Source organism: Pseudonaja textilis, chromosome 3 (assembly GCF_049901715.1).
Source record: "Pseudonaja textilis isolate UNSWEBS1 chromosome 3, rPseTex1.2, whole genome shotgun sequence".
In the NCBI taxonomy this organism is placed as follows: Eukaryota; Metazoa; Chordata; class Lepidosauria; order Squamata; family Elapidae; genus Pseudonaja; species Pseudonaja textilis.
In genome coordinates, this window is record NC_141992.1 from 100,479,037 (window position 1) to 100,502,703 (window position 23,667).

A 23,667-nucleotide genomic window follows, 5' to 3' on the forward strand; every position below is an offset into this window, starting at 1 on the left:
GTGTGCTTTTTTTTCTAGTAACACATTTTACTAAATGGCACTTTCAAACCTTTGCACAGCCCCATTTTTCTGAATAAACATATATAGTGATTAAGATATGAAGCCAGAAACCAGGAAACCATGAGTTTTAGTCCTGTCTTAACCATGAAAGCCAGCTGGGTTACCTTGGCCCAGACACACACTCTCAGCCCAACCCACCTCAGGGTGGTTGTGGGAAAAGTAGAAGAAAGAAATTGTATTGGATAAGTTTGTGCCTTGTTGTTTGTATCAATAATAAACACGGGATATAAATACACTATATCACTGGAACACATATTATAGTATAGCACTCTCAGCTGCCATGAGGACATGACTTAAAAAGCAGTGTAGGAAATGGCTTCAGGGCGCAGGGAGACAAATATGAAAAATCATTTCTCTATTTTAGAAATGAATTTAGCTAAAATTTTAGATAACTGGCCATATCTGTTCAGTTAAAGTTATCGAGCATTGCCTTAGATGGGAAAGAAAACTGAGTTGCAGTAAGATTTACAAATACATTTATCCAAAAGAACTGCCTGCCTTGCCATTTTTTCCTAGCAGTTCCCCTCAAATTACATGTACTATAAATTCTTCTGGTATAAATGAATTAGTGCAGGTCTCGAACTGTTCTTAAATTTCTCTTAAGTATGGGGAAAGGTTTGGATCAGGGAACCTAAATTTTCATCCTAACTTAATAATACAAACATTGAAAACCTTTTTTTAATGTGGGATATATGTATTTGTCTATATTTTAGAGAAATCTGCTTGATTAAATTAATTAATTAAACCTACTTCCTTAGTTAACTTTCCTATAGTCTGCTTGTATGCATTAGTTTAAGATGTGTTGCAATCTGGAATTAGAAATAAAATAGGGATATAATAAAAAGTTTTGATTGTAAGATCAAATCTGGGTTTTGGTCTCCAGAACCAGAGGCTTAGTTTTCTGAGTTTTCTGACGTGCTGGAGCCCACCTTCAGGGAACTCCTCTCTAGCAGAATGTGTGCTGTTCTATCTGTGGTATTTATGTGGTTCCTGTTGTATGTGTCTTTTTAGAAGTTAATTGGGGTGCTGATGGCTGGCTATTAAGTTGTTGGCTATATTTTGCTTGTGCTGCATAGCCCTTTTCTTATCTAAGATGTTGATAAGCTGGTGATAGTTTAGCACTGCTGTTGACTGACAGGGTGGCCATTTCCCAGGCTTCAATCAGTTTATTTATTTTATTTTATTTATTTATTTGGTTTGTCAATTGCTTACAAGATAATAGGTATAAGTAAAAACATAGTTATGAATACATGGATACATATAAGAAAAATAAAAATAAACAAACAATAGGACAGGGACGGTAGGCACGTTGGTGTGCTTATGCATGCCCCCTACAGACCTCTTAGGAAAGGGGTGAGGTCAATAGTAGACAGTCTAAGGTTAAAGTTTTGGGGGTTTGGGGAAGAAACCACAGGGAGAGTATTCCAGACATTGACCACTCTGTTGCTGAAGTCGTATTTCCTGCAATCAAGTTTGGTGCGATTAACCTTGAGTTTGTATCTATTGTTTGCTCTTGTATTGTTATGATTGAAGCTGAAGTATTCATTGACTGGTAGGACATTGCAATGTATGATTTTATATGCTATACTTAGATCGGACCGAAGGCGGCATAGTTCTAGGTTTTCTAAGTCTAGAATTTCAAGTCTGGTGACATAAGGTGTTCTGCAATTGAGTAGAGGAGTGGAGTATTCTTCTTGTGAAATATTTCTGGACTTTCTCAACTGTGTTAAAATCAAATACATGATATGGGTTCCAGACTGATGAGCTGTATTCGAGTATTGGTCTAGCAAATGTTTTGTATGCTCTAGTTAGTAGTGTGATATTACCAGAGAAAAAGCTACGTAGGATTAGGTTAACAACTCTTAATGCATTTTTGGCTATATACTTACAGTGGGCTCTAACACTTAGATCATTAGAGATGAGTACTCCTTGGCTCCTTTTGTGCCTGCTCGCCCAACAATCTTAGTAGCTGCAGAAAATATTGTGTAGTGAAGAAAATATAATTTTCCTTTTGACAAGCCATTGTGGGACATGGTATTTTCAACTTTATGTTATTGAATTAATCCCAGTCAGAATAATAGAAATAGTGTTATATCTCTGTGGAAAACAGCAATCAGAGGGTTTCACAGTTTGCCCTTTCATGTCTCCTCTAATTCTTTCTTAGCTGTGTTAATTATACTTCCATCCCATAATGAAGATCTTGGTGCAAGCTTTAGATTGACTTAACCTTGACATTAATAATATACATTATTAAATTTTCATCCCATTATGTCAATAAATCAGTTATATGTGCACATCTAATTAACTATTCACCAAGTAAAAATAATACGTGAAATTATTATATTGCATTTCATCAGTGGATCTAAAGCTAGGTAGCTAGGTAGTTAAGCAATATTGGGCTTTAGAGTCTCTGTTTGTAACTTACATCCCAAAGTCAAGAATTATAAAGAAGCAAATCTTGCAAGAGAACCAAAGATGTTCATCAAAAGATGCCACTGGTAGTATATGAAGCTTTTATAGCTCCATCTAAGTCAGATTTACTAAAAATAACATAAGAGATTTTTGTTTGCTGTTTACTATGAAAAATCATGAATGAAGTTATTGTTATTACTCTTGTATTCCATAAAAAAATTCAAGTTATCTATCACAACTTGGGTATGTTATGTCAGTGTTACCCATTTTTTGATAACTGCACTACTCTTTTCTTAATTAAAATTGTAAGCATGTTTATATCTGATAATTGATTTGCATAGGGTGGGAAAGTGGAGAGAAGCATGGTTAAAATAGTGAATCATGGAGCAAGTAGCTTCTCTTGTAGGTGGACATTTTGATTCAGTGAAACTCTTTATTTCTTTAAGAATATAGTAAATGTTATCTGATGACTTACATCTGGACTTCATTTGTTATAAATTAACAAAGGGGCCCAGTCTTTTGGTACAGTATGAACTGATAAAAAATCATGCAAACATTTGCTACTGTATTAGGGAGGGGAATGTAGGGAAACTTAATTAAAAGCAAGTGCAAGTCAGATTGCCAGATCTCAACTTTAGTGCAGCGTAGACACAAACCATTTCTACAATTTCAAATTTTGTACTTGCTTATAATTTGTCCTGTGCATTAAGCTTAGAAGTAGGTAAAGTAGTACCTTAATGGTTCATTGCATACTGGGAGGGAAAATTAAGGTTGGGAAATGTGTGCCATTTTCTTTCCCAAGGATACTGTAAACTGTTAAGTAATTGGGCCTTAATGCCCTTTAGGAGGAGAGAGTGCAATTTCATTTAAAATAATAGTTTTTTATAGTGGCTCCAATTAATTAACTCCAAAGGCTTAATGGGAGTATATCTTTGGTTGCATTTAGAATTATGTGCATTCATTGTTGACCATGGCCATGACCAGTCACAAAATACCCATTTTCAGACGATAGAAATGTGTACTCAGAATGCTTTCTACATCAATTTTATTTTTTTAATCAGGTGGTCTTTCCAATAAAGTACAGGGCTGCAGCTGGTTATTTTATTTACAGGAACATTTCTTAGTCAACAAAGCTAGAATCTAGTCACATACACAGATACAAACCATTTTAAAGATTCATATGTATTTGAGACCAGTGGTTTTTCTTTGGGGATTAATGGATAAAAGTTTTTGTATGTGATAACTGTAATGAGATCAGTGTATGCATAAAAATGGAAAGATTTAGCACTACCTATGGAGGAATGGTTGATGAAGATGATGGGACTTGCTAAGATGGCTACATTGATTCTGTCAAATTTTTTGATCAAAGAAAAGACAATATCTACATGTATTGCTGACTGGAATTCTCTTATGAACATTAATAAAACAGAAAAAGGAACATATGTAATGGCTAAATTTATGATTGTACCTATAACTGCTGCAAAGAAAATCCGAAGCTGCTACTTTGTATCTTTTTTCTTTCTTTTCTGTTTTTCTTTTCCCTTTTTGTTCGCTTCTGTCAAAATCACTCCGCATTTTATGTCTTTTTACTCTTAATCATTTTTTGGTCTCTTTGAATACATTCTTTGTAACTGTCTTTTTCTCACAATACAGATGATAAAATCATAGATTTGTTGAGTTCGAAGAGTCCATAAAAATAATCTAGTCCAATTCTACAGTGTGCAGGAAACTAATTAAATGATTCTGGAGAAATAGCTTTCAAACCTTTTCTTAAAATCTCTAGAGACAGGCAACACACAACCTCTATAGATAGGCTGTCCTAGGGCAGGGGTCTTCAAGCTTGACAGCTTTAAGACTTGTGGACTTCCACAGAATTCCTCCTCCAGTCATGTTAGCTTGGGAATTCTGGGAGTTGAAGTCCACAATCACACTTGCCAAATTTGAAGACCCTTATTCTGGGGTCATACAGTTCTTCCCAACAGAAAATTTCCCTTTTTCCTTTTAAATGAAAGAAAAACCAGCTATACCTCTGGTTCTAGTTTCTGTTCTATTCTGAAAATAGTTCTTGGCTATCTTCCTTGTAGCTTCTCTTTATGTGAACATAGTTATGTTTTCCCAAGTCATCTTTTCTCCACACCAAACATCCCAGTTTCCTTTATAGGGCAGGAAATCCCTGTATCATTGCAATCCTCTAGACCTTCTCTACCTCCTGGAATGATATTCAGTGATAGTGTTCTTTCATCTTCATTTTTGCCGCATTTTCTTACTTTGTTTTCTCACCCACATGTCTTCACTGCACCAAACATGCTTTTAAATATATCTTATCCTCATCCTATTACAACTCCACATGCTACTCTGGTATTCTTTTAACATCATCCTTTTTACTGTGTCCCAAGCAGCTTCCAAATCTACACTCCTTTCATTGAATTGGGAGATAAAATTCTCTTTTAATATTTTTCTTAGAGAACTTCTATTTTTTCTTCCTCATTCATTCATTCATTCATTCATTCAATGTATGTACTGCCCATCTTGCCAAGAGGCAACTCTAGGCGACTTACAATCAAATAAAATCAGTAAGATTACACATGAATATTAAAATAATACATATTAACATTAAAATTTGCTTAAAATTATGAAATCTGCCAAGGAAGGGAGCAAGATCCACTTTCAGCATGACACGCCCCTGTCAGGGTTCCAGGCCAGTTGGCAGAGCCAAGTTTTCAAGCTATCACGGAAGGGCAAAATGTGGGTGCGGATCCCCTGAGGACACAGTATTCTAGACGCAGGAGTCACGGTGAAAAAGGCTCTTCTAGACCTCACTGGCCAGAATTTCTTGACTGATTGGGTCCATAGCATGCCCCTTCTGCCAGTCTGGATATCTATTCTTCACATAATGCATTCTTGATATTACTAAAATAAAAAGGGTTGTCTGGCATTCAGAATTACTCCTTTACTCTTGTATCATTTACTAATTTATTCTCATAAGCAATCAGATTAGTCATGCTTTCTAATACATTCATTTTCCTTTTGTATGTATGCCTAAATCTCATATTCAAAGGAAACAGATTTTTTTTTAAATTTCCAATTGTCACTACTCTCATTTACTTGTAGGTTTCTGAATTGTCCAATCATTTTGTTTCCATCCAACTATTCATATTGTGCATCAGAATAATTTCACTTTTTTCTACTTATCTCTGATACTTTCCTGATTATCTTAAAGCACCATCAAACAATGAGTTTCACTTTCACTTCCCTGCCTTTATTCAATAGTTTAATTTTGCAAGACTTGACCAGATCTGTTACACCTTCAACCTTCCTCAACATACAACATGTGGTACTTCTTTTTCTCATCTTCACTTTGTTTGTTAATTTATGGTTTTTACCATTTACTGCTTTTCTATTCCTTTTCATTCTTCTGTTTTGCCTGTGAACAGATTGGCTGATAAAATATTGACTCCCTCATCTATTATCATTTTGAATTTTCACATATGCTTTTTAATAAGAGAGGAGAGGAGAAATAGCAGAGGAGAAATAGAGGTTACTAATCTTATTTGTACCTATGTAGTACTGTATTATATCAGTTTGGGTGCTTTTTAGCCAGTATCCTCAGATCCAACCAAAATTTAGTTGGTATAAGCTGCTTTCCACCTTGCAAGCCATCATATTTTCTCAGATAACTCCAACTGGGAGTGTACATGCAGTTTACCAACATGCTACTTGGAATACATGTTATTTTTAAAACATGCACTATATATTATGTATACATCCTTTGAATATTTGAAAGCATAGGACTTTCAAGACATTTTTTTTTTACTATTTTGGAATCTAATTTTGTGTGTCAGTAGAAGGAAACAGTATATGGAATCAACATGCCCTGAGGCCTTCAGTTTAATTGATTACAGAAACTAAATACTAGGAGTGGGCAAAACATTTAGTTTTGAAACTTTTCTAGTTAGTGATTCTACAGTCTACTCCATTTTGAGTGTGAAATTGCTGTTTTGAATATGAAATGGGGGTTCTGGGGATTATGGATTTTTTTCCTAGCATAAAATAGAAATGCAACAAGCTATTTTGGACTTGGGGCACTTCTGAAATTCTCATCAGCTATTAAGAATTGAGAGAAAGCATATCAGAAGCATTCTGAAACATTGGACACATCCAATACAACTACAAATATTGCAGTATCATTTGATTTACAATTTGTTTCAAGTAACTTACTCTCTTTGCATCTCTGGATGTTTGTTTGTTTTTTATTTCTAGCCTACTAATAAATTAACTGAATTTAAGTATGTTAGAGACTTAAAATTAAGTTTGGTTTATATTATCTATCAAGGGTTTGAAGAGACATGCACAGGAGAAAATATTGTAGATGAGGAATGCAATTATATTTTCAAAGATACAAGTCCAAAATAGTCTCCTTTAGTAACTGTTTTATTGGCATTGATAAATTAAGGCAAAAAAAGCCTTGTGAAAAGAAATCATTACAGATGTAGGAGATAACTCCTTTTAAAATTTTCAGTGCAGATAGACATATCAAACAGGTAACAAAAAGACATGCCATACAATAAAGTTTTTAACAAAAGTGTCTGTATGTGTTACCTAGTAACAGAATTCTTAATATGAAAATGTTAATATAGCCGCAGTTTCTGAGCCAGGCTTAGCAGAACCAAGAAACAGACTCCTTGTCCTGAAAACTCCCTCTTTATTTAGTTACTGTGAATTCATGGCACTCACACACATGCAGCTTATACCAACTAAATTTTGGTTGTCCCTGGCAATAATCCTTCCAAGGGTTAAGTGCAAGAACAGATTATCCTTCCTTGGATAATTGCAAGACTAAGAGTTTCCAGTTGCAAAGCTGTAAATTAATTCCTGGCAAGGAGTCACCCAAGGCATGAACCATGATAAGCAAATCTTCATAATAATAAGTGAACTAATTGTCTCCTGCAACCACCACTCCCCTTTTGCTTATATTTATTCCTCAGGGAGGGGCCATTCAGCGTCCATATGTGCCTTTCTTTCCGAGTTGGCCCCGTTCCTTAGTTGTTCTTGTTGAGGTAATTCCCCGTTAGGAGAATGAGCGCACACAGGGAGATGTAGTGAGGGTGATGTTGAATAACACATGACTGGCACATAGATACACTGAATAGTAAAATGTAGTTTTTACTTCCAGTAAACGGTGAAGCAAAGTCCAACAAGCAATCCAAGTCACACACGGTTAAAGCAGTCAGTTTTTCAGTCCAGGGATAATCCAAATATCAAAGTCCAGTATCATAAACAGTTCAGTAACAGGATTACAGCAATCCAAGAAGAACGGCGATCAGCAACAGGAAATAGGGAAAATTCAAGAACCAAAAACAGCGAACATCAGAACATTGACCAACTATCAACTATCAACAACAAGCCTAACAACCCAGGTTTCTGGCTCCATCTTATGGCCATTTGAGGAACCACACCCAATTCCTGACAGCTCTGCACATATGTGCATCTGGAACAGGCTCCAGTGTTCTTTCCCACTTGACTCTGAAGGCAGCTGGGAAATGTCAGATGGCCCTGGCCCTATCTCTGCTTCAGACTCAGAGCATCCATCAGAACCTTCCCCAGACTCCAGGACTAGCCCAAGTTCCTCCCCAACCTCCTCCCTGTCCAAGTCTGCTGGCAGCTGGCGGCCCCCAACACACAGTGTCCAAATGCATAGATTCTATTTTTTAGAAACTTAAGAATAAAGCTCATAGACTTGTGAATTATCCTTTGAAGATGTATACTTCTTTTTACAATCAAAATTGTTCTCCATTTGTTGATCTTAATATGTCCCATGAATCTTTTCTCCAGATTTCTGCTTTTCTTTCTTCAATTTATTTTTCATCTTTGAGTTTGCTTTATAATAAAGAACATTTTAATTAAAATTAGTTATTAAAATATACAACTGACCAGAAATATACTGGAGATGGACTCCAACTTTATGTTTGCAAAACGGAATACATTGATTGTGTTTGCTAATGATAACCTTTTATATAATGAACTGTTACTTCTTGAATCAAAAATACATTCCTGGAACACTAAAGGAATTTGATCAGATTATATCTAACCATCTAAAACAGGATTGTCAAAGTCAATTTCATTGAGGGCCATATCAGGGTAGTGTTTGACCTCCGTGGGATAGGGTGGGCATGTCTGGGATGGGCGTGGCCAACTTAACATCACTCCTGTCGGGGGCGCCTGTGCTGACCCAAGCGCTCTGCCAGTGAAAACAGGCTCCCAACCTCTATTTTCGGCTGCCACGGCCTCCTGCACCCTCTGCCAGTGAAAATGGAGTTTGGCTGCATGCGACCCTCCCAAGTTCCATTTTCACTGGCAGAGGGTGCAGGAGGCTGTGGCAGCCGAAAACTGAGCTCGGGAGCTCATTTTCTCTGGCAGAAGTACTGTGGCCTAGTCCTTCTCTGTTTCCAGGCCGGCCCTGCGGGCCAGATCTAAGCACCCTGTGGGCCAGATCCAGCCCCCAGGCCTTGAATTTGACATCCCTGATAAAACCTTACACATTTTATTTTAAAATGACTTTTCTCATATTCTTTATGTGGTAATCACATACAGAAAAATAAATGCCTTTTCAGTTTATTTTTTTTAGCAATGCAATGCAACCCTCAGAATTCATATTAGAATTAGGAAATATCGCCAAACTATTCCACAAAAATCACTTATTTATGTCCTTCAGTGATAATGCTCAATTTAATAAATGTATGATATTATTGTCAACTTTATCAGGAATGTCGGGCCTTGTTTCCCAGTAATAAATATCTGACTATTATTTATTGTAAAAAGAACAGTGTTTATTCAATGAATGTCATTAAATAGATTTCAAAAAGAAAAAAGTATTCCAATTATCTGGAATATATTTGTGTTTGTGTTAATTGGTTCTGTTTTGCAACCTTTCACAATTTATTGCCTGTCAACGAGTTTCAAGATTAAAACATATGATGGATCGGAGTCCTGTTATGTTAAAACTTCATTCTCTCTCGAGAAGAGTTTTTGGCTGGCTTTCCACTTGCAGCTTCAGCATGGGGACATGAGTGTGAAAGTTGAAATACTAAGCATTTTTAAAGATAATTTAGAGGATTTTTGAGGAAGATCAGTGGAATGTGAAATGTGCAGTGTGAAAAAACCTGGGGCTCGATTTCATTTTAAGTAGTTGCAAATATAAGAACATTTTAAAAATCTGAAAATCGGTAATTTTTCTTGGGTGAATATTCCCAGTCTTAGAGAAGTAGGATATTAATCATGATGTGGATAACAGTGTGAATTAAAACAAAAATAGAACAAAATATTATAAAGAAAGAAAGACAGCTGGTCTGATAATAATAACATAAAATCTACCTATATGCAGTTTTATCTTTAGGCTTGTCAAACAATTAAAAAGTTTTCAGTTGCTTGGTTACTTTTAACTACTCACTTCAATTAAAGTGACTTATTTTCAAATTGTATTCATATTATTTTTAAAGAGATTGTAATTTAATACAGAAAAGTTAACATTTATGGTAGGGAGAGTAAGGAGGTTCACTAATATCAAGAAATAATCAAGTATTGTACCCTGCTAAAGCTAACTCCTAATTCTTAGAACCTTAATTTACTTTTTTGATACATATAACCAGATAACTAGAATTCCATCTCTTGATAGCATCTAAAACAAAGATGAAATAAATGGCTCACTTTTGTTAATTAATTGCATTTTTACAATAGTAATGTAACTAATGGGTATAGTTTTTAAACATTTTTATAAATTAAATAATATGGTTCTAAACATATTTATATTATTTGGCCTGATGACTTTCAAAGTTTTGTAAGACTTCTGGTCTGCTATGATTGCATTGTCCCATGCCGTATTAATTGAATAATGGCATGGGGCCAGAGAGTACCATTTTTTGATTACATCCTCCCATTCCATGAAATCCAACAGATGGGGGTATGTAATAGGTTCCATCTAATAAGGAGTTTGGGGAACCAGGATGATGGCCTTTTTGTACCATGGAACTTGCGTTCTGGATCATTCCCCTGAGTTGGGTTGCCTCTGCCCAACTGGCCTTTTAGAAGATGCTGGAGACATGATTTTGCCATCAGGTTGGGGATCCCATGGAGATATGGAGTCTGTGAGATGTTCGGTATCTGCTGCTTGGTACTTTCAGATATTCTGTTTTATGTTTGTTTTAACTTGTTTTTAATGTTATTTATTTATATAGAAAATTTATATGATGTACATTTAATTTTTTTTGTTGGACTTTGGTTAGGGTAGTTTATTACATGTGTTTTGATTTTTGCTACTTTAACTGTGGGCTGCGAGAGTCACACATGTGAGATCGGCAGCTAAATAAATTGAACACATAAAATAAAATTCATTTGGCAAAGTTACTATATATAACTTTGATAATCAGTGTTCTTGTTCAGTCTTAAGCCAAACGTTGACTTGGCCTCCTTCTGCCTCATGTGCTCTTTCTGGCATATTGTAAAGAGGAGATTAATAGCTTTCATTTGCCAATTAATTTTATTTTTAGCCACTGTTAATTGCTCTTCTTGGACTTGATATTATAATACATTGTATTTTAAAGTGTCCCAAAGGCCCTTAACCCCCATTTTGTCATCTTTAGAGCATTCCAAGAGAGTATTGCTGAAATTCTGCAAGAAACTCTACGAACATGAGTTTGGGGCTTTTGTTAGAGGCAAGGGGAGTAAAAATATCCAGAATAGGTGCCCATTTTTCACTTTTAGCACATCTCCCAACAATAGAAAAATGGGGGGTGGGGGGGGTGGAAGGGGGAAAAATTATCGCATTCCTTGATGCGTCTCTGGGAATGCCTTCTTGGTTTCCAGGCTGAAAAGCATTGCCCACCTCTGATGTGTATGTGATCTGCCCTTGTTCAATATCAGTCATTCACAGGATGAGGGAAGAAAGGGAGTCACAAATCTAAGTTGAAGACTGCTTGGAAAAAAATGGATAACTATTTTTTTTTAATAAGACAAATGTGCCAGGATATTTCTTGCCTTTACTTGTCAGGTTTCTCCTTGTGTTACTTTTCAGTGAAATTGAATTTGAATGAAAGACGTGATAGAATATCAATTTTGATTTCAGCTGACATTATACCAAAAAAGTCTGGTCTTATTATGGTCATATCCAGCTAATCCAGATAGATAGCAAATCCTTTGGGTCAATTCTTTGTACTAATGTTTATTCCCTTGCTGGCAGGAAGTTAAATCTGTGGTTTAAGTTTTGGTCCTCTCTGCAAATACTTTTTTGAGTATATTGAACAACCATTACCACAGACACTTTATTGCCTGGCAGAATTAATAAAGATGTTAACAATTATATCAGAATAACACAGGCCAGCCAAGAAGACAAGTGGTAGCTCCCTTGATCCTCCATGAATAAAGTATTAAACACAATCATGGGTTTTCCTTGCTGAATTTGTCCTTTAAATTAGGTCTATATCATCTGCATGATACTGATCTGGGTCACTCAAACTGGCACTATACATTTCTAAAGCAGTAATGATTATTTCTGATCATACCTACATATCTTCTTCAGGTTGGTTCTTTTGACATTCATAATGGAACAGAGAAATTTTATCTATCCCTCTTTCTGACTCTTTGGTTGTACAGGGGCCCTCTTCCTGTGAGATGATGTAATCCAGATGGTATTACTCAACTTAACCATCACTTTAGATTAATTTCTAACTTCAAGAACATTATTGCTTTATTAAATAACTAGCAGATGCTGAATCAAAGAGACCTCATATTGCAACTCAACTGAAATATGTATCTAATTTTCAGCATAATCAATCATGTGCATTATGCTCAGGTGACCATTATATGACAGCCCCAAAAGATCAATATAAAAATGGGATGGCTTGATCATGACTATAGGTTTCAGTGACAAGCTTCGAGAAAGATTAAAAGTAGAGTTAGGAAGGATAAATGTAACCCTCTAATTCAGCTATTAATCCAATTTTAATTCCAACATAAATTATTAAAATCCAAACAGTTCTTATGTAGCTCAATAAAGTGGACTTCGTCTTCAGCATAATCCCCCCCTCCTTCGAGAAAACAATGAGAAAAAAATTCAAGAACTTGTTGACTAATAGCCTGCATATGTATTAAATAGCACTTTACCAACAACAGCTAACAAAGAACTCAATACATTACCAGAGTGGTCACCTGTCTCAAACTAAAATGCAGGTAGATTATAGCATTAGCTCTTGAAAAGTCCCTGGAGAATATATGATATACCCAGAGGTATATAAGCATGATCTCCACTGGTGAGTCCCTATTCTAACTAAACACTCTTAAGAAATAGGCAAAACATGTTAGATCTAATAATTGAAAATTGAAAGGATTATGTCCCAATTTTTAAAAAGACAGCAGGCAATACTTTCTAGCCTTTTTGGACATACTCCAAACTTTAGCCTAACATCTTCTGAATAAACTAGAGGATTAGGAGGAATTAACAAGCTGTATACATTTGGAACAGGTAGGATTTCATAAAATCCAGGGCACATAAATCACTATGTCACTTTGAAGGTCTTAATTCAACAGTATATCAGTGGATTCAGAAAACAACTTTATGTTGCATTGGTTGATTTCACCTTTGTCTTTGATTTAATAGATAGACCTTGATCATTCATCATTCATTCATTCAATTTCTGCAGTTGCCCATCTCAAACAAATGACTCTGGCAAACAATCATAAAGTCAATTAAAACCAAATACAAACTCAATACATACATACATATTTTAAAAATCATAATTACAGATATTAATATAACCAAGAAATAGTGCCCTTACATGCACTGTTATAGGTAATAAGATTATTACTTTAACTTGCAATTTCTTTGTTTAGGGTACCCATTCTTAATGTTAAACCAAAGGATTTGTTTTAAATCCTTGAATACTTTTATTGCTTCTTAACTCTATTATTTGTTTTATAACTGATGTAATATATGCTTTTCCATCCAAATATTTTCTGCCTTCCAATGATAGAGATTTTGGGTATTCTATAAACTTTTTTTTTAACCTTTGGAGAGCTTCAGCATAACAAATTGAATTGCTGAGCTGAGCATAAAGAAACTGGCGATAATAAAGGATCAGTTAGCATATTGGAAGACACTGGACAATCCAGGTTCCATTGGGTCATAATTTCAGATATATTTCCTTACCTAAATAAGAAAAATAAAATGACCACAGGCAGGTAAAAAATGCAGCAGAAATGGAATGAAAGCAACTCCAACTTCCTGCCAGCAAGAAGTTGCAGGTTCAAGGCCAGCAGGCATTTGGGCCAGGGAGTGAGAAGTACATGAGTGTATAAAGAGGTAGCACTTATGTTGGAGGGGTGGCATTCGTTGGGAAAGATATATTTGGGTGCCATGCGGTGTGACACAGGTCAGAGAAGGTGCACATGGATAAGTTTGTGGGGATGTGCAAGAGGTGCCACACCAGCTGGAGAGGCAGGATGATGTGGGACAGGAAGGGGATTCTTTCCTGTTTTTCCCTCCTTTCCCTTCTCGACATGCATACTGCTGGGTAGGAGAAGCAGAGAATGAGGAATTGCATGAGTGGTTGTAAAACTCACAGAATGGTGAAAATGAAGATTTTTAGTAGCAGCCTGGCAGCACAGAAATAGCTTAACTTTCCCAAGGGAGGAGTGATTGATCGATTGATTGATTAATCTGTCAATCAGATTTTTACACTGCCCATCTCACCTAAGTATCTCTGGGCTTTGGGGTTCAGGCATTCTAAGTTTGCTTGTTTGAAGTACCTTTGTTGACAAAAGTTTTTTTCTATGATGTACCAGTTAAAGGTTACAGATACACACAGGAGTCTTATTATACATAGATTACAAAATTATGGTTAAATTCAATCATTTTTCATTCTGTTACATAATAAAAGTTGCCTGTTTAGTTTGTTCCAGTAGTCAGTGATGGAATTCAGTTGAAGCACCTTTAAATTTGAATTTCTCACTTATTTCCCATGTTCACAGATCTCAGTGATTTCATGGATGTCAGATGGTTTGAAATATTATGACACCAACTGGTGGTGTTCCCAAACTATGCAGGCACAGCTTCTCAAACGTTATGTCAAATTCTACACATCTCTTGAATGCTGGAAACAACCATATCTGATTGTTAAGGCAAACAGCATCCAATTTACTTGGTTTACATAATACTTAATAGTTTTTCTTCTTTTGCAGGAGTCCAATGTATTGATTGCTGCTAACAGTCAGGGTACAATTAAGGTGAGTTTTAAATGGTTGACGGGGATAGCAACAAGGTTACAGAAAATTGGAAGAGACTTTTCCAGGAATTCCATTTTTTTACAGCTGTTTATAAATTAAAATTATTTATTTGCATCTACTGAGGAGATGGGAATATTGTCAGCTGCAAATTGGTGCTGTCCAATTAGGAAAAAATGTGGAATGTAATGTGTCTAGCAGGCAGTAGTTTTAGCGGTATGTATAGAAAACAAAAGCTGCAACTAAAATATTATACACTCCATAATCAAAAGAATGAAGTGATGCTTAAGTTTGTGAACCTTTTTAAATGTTCAAATTTCAGTGTAAATATGATCTATTCTCCACACAAGTTCCAAAAGTAGATCAAAAGAATTCAATTAAAACAAATGAGTCAAAAACATTCCACTTCTTTTATTTATTAAGAGAAATATCCAAAGCTACATATTTGTGTATGGCGAAAGTATGTGAACGTTTGCTTTTAGTAACTGGTGTGCCACTCTTGGGCAGAAATAACTGCAACTAAGCATTCCTGAAAACTATTGATCAGTCCTATACATTGACTTGGAGCAGGGCTGTCAAACTCCCAGTCTGTGGACTGGATGCATCATACACTGGCCATGCCGACGCCCAATTTAGTGAAGGGGGAAAAAGTCCCAATACGTGATGCTGCCATAACAACCCCTGACTTGGAGGATCATTAGCCCGTTCCTCCTTACAAAAAGCCTTTAACTCAGGGATGTTGGTGTACTTCCTCGCATGAACTTCCCACTTCAGGTCCTTCCACAACATTTCTATAGGATTAAAGTCAGGACTATAACTTGTTGGCTCCAAAACATTACCTTTCTTCTGGTTTAACTATTCTTTAATCAAATGACTTGTACTTTGGGGGTTGTCTTGGTGCGTGACCCACATTCTTTTGAGCTTTTGTTCATGGGCAGATAGCCTATTGTTTTCCTGTAAAATACTTGTGCATTTCAAAATTCAGAGTTCCTTCAATGATAGAAAACTGTCTTGGTTCAGAGACAGCAAAACAAGCACAAACAATGATATAGCCACCACTATGTTTCACAACATATTTGTTACACATAAATATATAGCTTTGGATCATTTATTTGCCTTAATGAATCAATGAATAAGCATAACATTTTTCACACATTTGTATAATTGGTGTGGCTTGTTTATCTAGTTCTGAGAACACATAGCATCTTATGCAGAAATATTGAAAATTCAAAAAGATTCACAAACTTTTAAGCATCCCTATCACTGTTTGGTTTCATATGAGATGTTTTTTATTGTCTCTCCAGGTAGCACTCATAAAAAGCTCAAATTTTCTGGCCTTCATGAAAAGGATTGGGAATGTTTAGAATCTCCCTTTGGTCATTAAATGAGCGAAAATTAAATTTGTTATCTTCTCTCTTTGAACCTTATATATACCTCAATAGCAGCACTTTGAACATTGAAGTTATTTTATTTTACTAATTTACCCATCAATATTTTATAACATCAACTATCAAAACATCATGACAATTTACAATAAAAACAAAGTCACGGTTGTCATTTCTAAATTAAGTGTTAAAAATTAAACTAAGGCAATTAGCAATTAAATGCCTATTCAAAATTTTTAAATCTCTCTCAGGAGATCTGTTCCATTAATTCTACATTGCACAGAGTCTTAGCGAATTGGAAGAATTCATAAATAATGCAGACATTTTAGGAGTTTTGACAGCCTCCTAACAACCCAAAACAATACACTACCAGTTTAAAGGTACAATATATACACAAAAAATAGTGACTATCCTATTTTAGTTATAATCCTCCCACTTGTACAAGAAACAGTGCTTAGAAATGTACTGATATTACTTCCTGTGGAGGAAATAATTTCACAGTGCACCTAGCTGGTCAGCTCTGTCAGTTATTTAAACTGCTAAGACCCTCTCAATCTAATTATTTCTCCCCTTTTCCACTACATTATTCAGTTCAGTTGTTAGAATCAGAAACTCTGTGGCCAGACTCAGAAAGTTAACTGAAGACACAGAGAGAACTGCTCAATTAAAGTAGAAATCCAGCATGGTTGGTATATTTACAAATTGCTGGAAGAATAAAAAGAGATCTTCAGAAAAAAAGAGGGACCTTGAGAAAAATGATAGAATTCAAACATTTATACAAAATCAAGGTCACCTGTTAGGATATATACTGTGTATAAATTTTTACTGAATTACAGTATGGAAAAGGAACAAATTAAGCATTATGTTAAAGTGGATGCACATTTTTAAAAAAGTAGTCACAGTACACTAATGAGAAATGCTATGGAAAAAAAATCAACATAATTTACTTCCTGATGCAGCTTAAGGGAAAATTAGGATAAAATATTTATAGGTGTACTGATGATATTATCTAGTTTGATAGTAAAACGTCTGCAAAAAAACAGCCAAGTTCAGAAAGCACCTAGGATAGTATATAACTCCATTAGTAATTACCAGGATAGACAAATCCTATAACAATAAATGTTGGAAATGGGAGAATTGTTAAGGAATATTCCATCATGCATGGTGGTCTTGTAAACCTCAGAAGTACTAAAAAGAAATACATCAAAATATTCAAAAATTCTACAAATAAAATTTGAATGGAAATCACAAATATTTTTTAATTATAATATCCCAAAGTAGATGAAAAAATACAATTTTATACAGTACATGCTGATAACTTCCAAAATACATTTGGCACAGCGTTGGAAAATTTAAATTTGTTTACAGTACAAGATTGGGAGACTAAAACGGGAGAATATGACAAGTAGCAATGACAAGTGATAGAAGTTAAGATAGAAGTTTAATTAAATTTAAGCAGGTATGGCTCCCTATATACTACATATTACACAGCAAGGCATATCCAGACATTTGAAATATGGGATCTAGGAAAAGAGTCTTGAGACCAATTAAAAGCAATAGAAGAAATCAACAAATGCTAGCAATAATATTGAATGGACCACATTTAATGTAAAGTGCAAATATTTAGGTTGTAATTAGCAGTTAGGGAAATAATTGGGAGGGAAGGGAATAATGCAACATTAAACTTTTCCACAAAAGTTTTTACTTATGTTTTATTATTGGCTGTTTGTTTGAGTTTTTGTATCTTTATTCTTGTTGTATTTTTCTTTAAAAGTTGCTATAAATGAATAAAACGGAATTCAGACTCCAGGGCTAGCAAATTACTGAACATATATTTGCTGATTTGTACGTACTGGGTGATTTTTCTGATAGCTGGGGCTGAGCAAGAGCTTGACCCCCCAGTAGTGAAGCATCATAGCCCCATATCTCTGTTCCATGCTCTTCACAGTGAAAAACAGCTTCTCGCAAGTGTATCCTCACCCATCTGGCAGACCTCCAGATGTGAACATGGGTTAGATGAGCAACACCTTTTCAATGGTACACCCATGAAAGATGTGAAAGATGAATGTTCTAGGTAGTCCTCGACTTACAACCACAATTGAGCCCAAAACTTCTGTTGCTAAGTCAGTTAGAAGTTAAGTGAGTTCATTTTATGAACTTTATTACCACAGTTATTAAGTGAATCGCTACAGTTGTTAAGTTAATAACACAGTTGTTAAGTGAATCTGGCTTCCCTATTGACTTTGCTTGTCAGAAAGTAGCAAAAGTTATCATGACCCCGGGACACTGCAACCGTCATAAATATGGGCCAGTTGCCAGACGTCTTTAATGTTGGTCATGTGACCATGGGGATGTTGCAATGGGCTGTGAAAAACAGTCATAAGTTACTTTTTCCAATGCCGTTGTAATTTCAAATAGTCACTAAACAAATAGTTGTAAATCAAGGACAACCAGTACTGTTTTCAAACTCTCCATAGCAGTGGAGAGGAGGAAAACAAGGAAGAAGAATGGGAAATGGCACTGAATGAGGGAGAGATGCCCAATCTCTTTTTTATATGGCATACTACTAGACACTTCTTTCAGGACCAATCGCACAAGACAGGAATTGTAGATGAGAAAAAAGCCCTGAAGATTTCTCACAAATACTCAAGAAAATCTGCAATGTTTTAGGCCTGAAGGAACCAGAACTGTTCTTTCCTATGGATCTCTTGTTGGATTTACTGGCGGTAGAGATGGTCCTGCTATCTAACAGTTCTACCATATACTTTCCTTTTCTTGACACATTTAAGTTCCTCAGGTCTGAGTTGAGAGTCCAAAACAGCAAAGGTTAACATCTCCCTAGCTGTTATACTTTCTTGCAGTCAGTATTAGTTTTCCATAACTTCTCTTTAATAGATAATGCTGTGGCAGCACTGATCTGAGAGGCCATTCTGAATAATGATAAGAAAGTTGGCCGATCCTTGGGACAGCTATCACAAGAGCAGAGCGAACTCAGAAGGAAGAAAGCGGCCAAGGCTGTTGCCTTCATGGCAGATGCAAGCTTAAACAGTGTCTAGTTCTCACCATGACAGTTAGCATAGATTATGAATACGCTGGTCTGTTATAGAAAATGATATCTTGGGTTTATATAGGGATCTGTTTTCTCCAGTCCACCTAGGTTTTACCAACAAAATTATACTGCACCCTTATGCCTATGTTTCCTGTAGCAGGAGTTGTTTGTTTGCTTGTTTGTTTTTTGCTCTCTCTGGCTTGTTCTAAATTTGGGGAAAGGGGTTATCTCCTCCAGAGGAAGAATCATCTGAACATTTCTAGGGCTTGCTTCCAGAGAGAGAGTGAGGGATATACCCATTATAAAATGCCATTCTCTCTTGTAGTAATACAGATTCACAGTAAATTCGAGATATTGTTAGCTACACATATTATACTTAGGTAACTTCATCTCTTTGACTCTACCTTCTTTGTTGTTCTTATCAGATAGATTGGTAATAGACTTTCGATTCTGCAAATGTTTCCTCCAATACTACATTTCAGGTCAATAAAACTGAGTCAGTCATTTCTATTTTCTATCTATCGTTGCTCTGAAAAGAATAAGTCTTGAGTTGGAAAACAAACTGGGATCTATTTTACATTAGCTGGGATAAATTATGGAGCAAGTTTGAAACTGAACGAACTTTCTGATTTCTCGTGACTTGCTGCAAATCAGTTTCAAATAAAGCTGATTTCAAAATGAAGCTGCTTTAATGTCCCCATCCCTTGCTTTTGAGGGATTTCATGTTCAGAAGTGATATATTCTGAGTTGCTTTCCATATCAATGCTGGAATGATGGTTATTAACTTAAAACTTTTGACATTAAAACCACCCCATTAAGCCTGAAGTTACACATAGAAGAATCAGCTATGAAATGATTACTCTGCCATTTTAGATACAAGAGTCCTTTGACACCGGCTCATAAGAGAGCTCCCTAGTCTATTGAATTGGAGCCTAAGGGTGGTGAAAAAGGCACCTTTTGGTTTTAAAATAAAACTAAGGTCAGCCACTTTGCTTTTTTCAGTTTCCACATAAAGCTGAGTATAGTATTATAAGTAGTTTTAATATTAAATACAGTGCTGCTCTGTCATTTTGTTTGTGATATTTAGTAACTGAGCAAGAGGTAAGAGCAATTAAGCATCAGTTACAAGGGAGATTGTGTTCTACTCACCAACTTTACATATGTTCCTTTGATAAGATATAACTATCATCCTTTATATTTTCAGGCATATAAAGAAAAATTCCAGCTGCCTGTAGCACATCTAATCTTGATTAGGAGAGAGGGGCTATTTTGTTTTTCTGGGGCTAATTTTTTCCCTCTTTTTTTCCCCCCACCAGGTACTGGAACTGGTATGAAAGGTTTTCTCTCTCAAGGAGTGGAATACTTGATACAGCTTTCGTCTGAGGTTCTCAGTGGGACACAAAATGAAGATAATTTGCTCTTCCTTCTCAGAGTGTGGTCACATGTTGGGGGTGGGAGTTTTTTTTTCTTTTATGGATACCCTTAGGGCAATTTGGGACTCTGGGAAGTACAGTGGATTCAGAATTCCAAACCATCAACATTAACTGCACAGACTCACTGCTGCTGATTCTATTGCTTCTCTGATGTTTATGATGGGGAGGGAAGGAATGGATGGATTCTTTTAAATAAAAGCAGATGCTGATGCAGAAAAGGAATGGTGAATATTCATTGAGCTAGACATAGAAACAATGTCCCTTTGTTGATAGGCATGGTAACAGATTTGCCTTGTTGAATGATTTCTGTGAGAGCTATGCTTTGAGCCACGTTCTGGATTATTCCTACTGGTCTTTTTTCTGTTTAGTTCAAAAAATCTGGTAAGCTGTCTAATCCTGACTGGAACATTGTGAGCATGCATCTGACTTGAGACCCTCAAGTGAAATTTCATTTTGTATTTGTTATTTTTTTTTAAATGATATGTTTGGGCCATTTTTTACTATTCAACTATTAAAGCTCTCTGTACAACTAACTAGTGCAAACTCTCCGGTCTGAGAGAGGGCATGTAAGCAATTTTATTTTCAAGCCCATCTGTTCCTTCACCAGCTCTCATGCCTGCCAGCTATATAAGGATCTCATCTGTGATGTAGACATGTGTTGAATGAGAGCAGATGTGACACGACATAGTTATCCCTATACAAGCCACTAAATTGTCAGTAACTAATGACTTTCTGTCTCTTCTGATTTGAGTGGCTATTGAAATTGCTTCACGAAAGGCAACAGTGCCTATCCACACATTATTGTCCCCAATTTGTTCATTCCAATCATCTCACTATTTGTGTCATTTGTAAAAGCCAAGCATTTTGAATGTTGTAATATATTTTGGGACAGGCTTTGGTAGCCTTATTTTTTGAATAAACATTCATATTCTTAATTGTACAAGTGAATGGGAAATAAAGTGATTCCAAATATTTCACATTGTTAGTTTGTCGTCCCAAAGTAAGACTTGTTTGGGGGAAAGGAAGTGGGCTTCTTAGTTGTGATGGCAGTACTATTTCCTTACTGTGACATGGAAAAAATTTGCCTACATATTAAGGGAAGAAATATGAACTGAAGACAGAGCCAACAACTGATGGAAGGAAGATCCATCAAGTACAGTGGCTTTTTGTTATTCCTTGCTAAAATTGATTCCAAAAAGGACTTTAGATCATCCACAAGTGCTCTAGTAAATTTCTCCTTATAAAGATGCAAAGTCAGTAATCTCCAGTATGCTTAGCTCTGGGAGCATGAGGTAATACTCATCTTGCTCACACCACAGCCAGCACCTTTAAGAGCTAAGTTTGGGAATTTCTTATTCTAACTTTCAGAAATTGCTTGTTGACTGCTTTTCAACTATTAAGCAGGCTTAGCTTGACTAGTCTGAAAACACTGGGTGAATTCCTTCAATCCTTTGTGAAAGAAGTTTTAAATACAAGTTTATGGGCCTTTTTTTAGTATAAACAGCAAAGGATGGAAAATTACAAATGAACTAAGGGTCCAGATAGATTTGAAATAAGATTTTGGGATAAGAACCCTTCATGTAGGAAAATACTGTATTTATTGCAGTATCCCAAGATCATGTGACCTGACAAATAAAATCAATGGGGAAACCAGATTCACTTAACAAACATGTTGCAAACTTAACTTCAGTGATTTACTTAACAATTGTGGGAAGAAAGTTCATAAAATGGGGCAAAATTTACTTAATTATCATCTTGCTTCACAATATAATTTTTGGACTCAAGTGTGGTCATAAATTGAGGACTATCTTTATTATTTGATTTAAATGGACAAAAGTAACTCTGAACAGCTTACAATTGGACTGAAGCAGAACAACAAAGAAGCTAAAAGCAAAATGGAACAAATACTCAGAACCAAAAATATAGACAGAATAAAAACAATAATAGAATAATCAAGGCCAGATACCACATTATCCATTTCAAAAAAACATGATTGATAGATTTATCTTATGTTCTCCACCAATGACTTCAAAAAGCCAGCAGGGTTGAGGCCAACCAAACCTTGGGGGAATGACACTCCATGAGTAAGGCATACTTCCTAAGTTCCAGTGGATGACATTCTTTTATAGAAAAAACCCAAAGCATGGGTACCCTGCTGGATTTCATGGGATGATCAAAGGAAATGGAAACAGGTGGATCCACAAATAACTCATCCCTGTGCCATGAAGAGCTTTATAGGTGTTCATTTTCTCTAGGGCCCTGGTGAGCCTTTTTTTTGGCTGCAATGATTGTGTATGTTTGCTATGCATTGTTATTTTATGTTGTATGCTGTTTATTGTTTTTAATTGGAATGCATTTGAGATGGATGATCACATAAATTGAACGGGTGAAAACATGAATGAATAAAATTAAATATGACCACATAATGTCCCAGAAATCTTTATAAATACCCCTAAACTTGATTCACTTTCTCCTTGAAGGGCTTAGCAACTTTTATAACAAAACAGACAAAGGAATAAGGAATGAGAAAGTTGCATAGCGTTCCTCAAATGAAATGGAAAGTGGCTATATTTTCAAATATTTCATTTCTCTGCCAAGCTACATTCAAATTGCCAAGCTTTAATTAGAAATTTAGAACTCCCTGAACAAAGTGATAAAAGAAATTGGAAGTAGCTAGTTCTGTATTTACAGCCACTTAATTCATTTTCTTATAGGTAAAGTCATCTATGCATATTCCAGGTGCTGAATTTAAGGTTCTTTCAGTAGCTTCTTTTGTCCCATTGTTGCCTGAATAACATCTTTTACTTTCTCCATGTATTAGTTCTATGAACATTGATTCTAAATTTGGTCTATTTTTCAATGACAACATGCAAACTACTGTACCAATATGCAGAGATATTGAGTACAGCTATGTTTTACTGCAAAATTAAAACCAAAGTCAATATAGTGGATGTTGATGAAAAAATTACCAAATAATTTTTCAAGCATTGTTCCCATAATATTCATAGCCCTTGGAGCTAATTGATTGCCAGTGCTTTAAGCTCTTTTTAGAGGTGGA

At 35.7% G+C, this 23,667-nt stretch overlaps 1 protein-coding gene across 2 annotated transcripts in view; it reads left to right on the top strand.

Annotated features, from left to right (window-relative positions):
- COP1 (COP1 E3 ubiquitin ligase) overlaps nucleotides 1–21,581 on the top strand; it is a 97,702-nt gene extending 76,121 nt beyond the window's left edge. For both annotated transcript variants that reach the window (XM_026703336.2, XM_026703335.2), the window contains exons 19-20: nucleotides 14,701–14,745; nucleotides 20,493–21,581. In XM_026703336.2, coding sequence (XP_026559121.2) covers nucleotides 14,701–14,745; nucleotides 20,493–20,510 — 63 coding nt within the window. In that variant the 3' untranslated portion in view covers nucleotides 20,511–21,581. The remainder of the gene's footprint in view (nucleotides 1–14,700; nucleotides 14,746–20,492) is intronic.
- The last annotated feature ends 2,086 nt before the right edge of the window (nucleotides 21,582–23,667 follow it).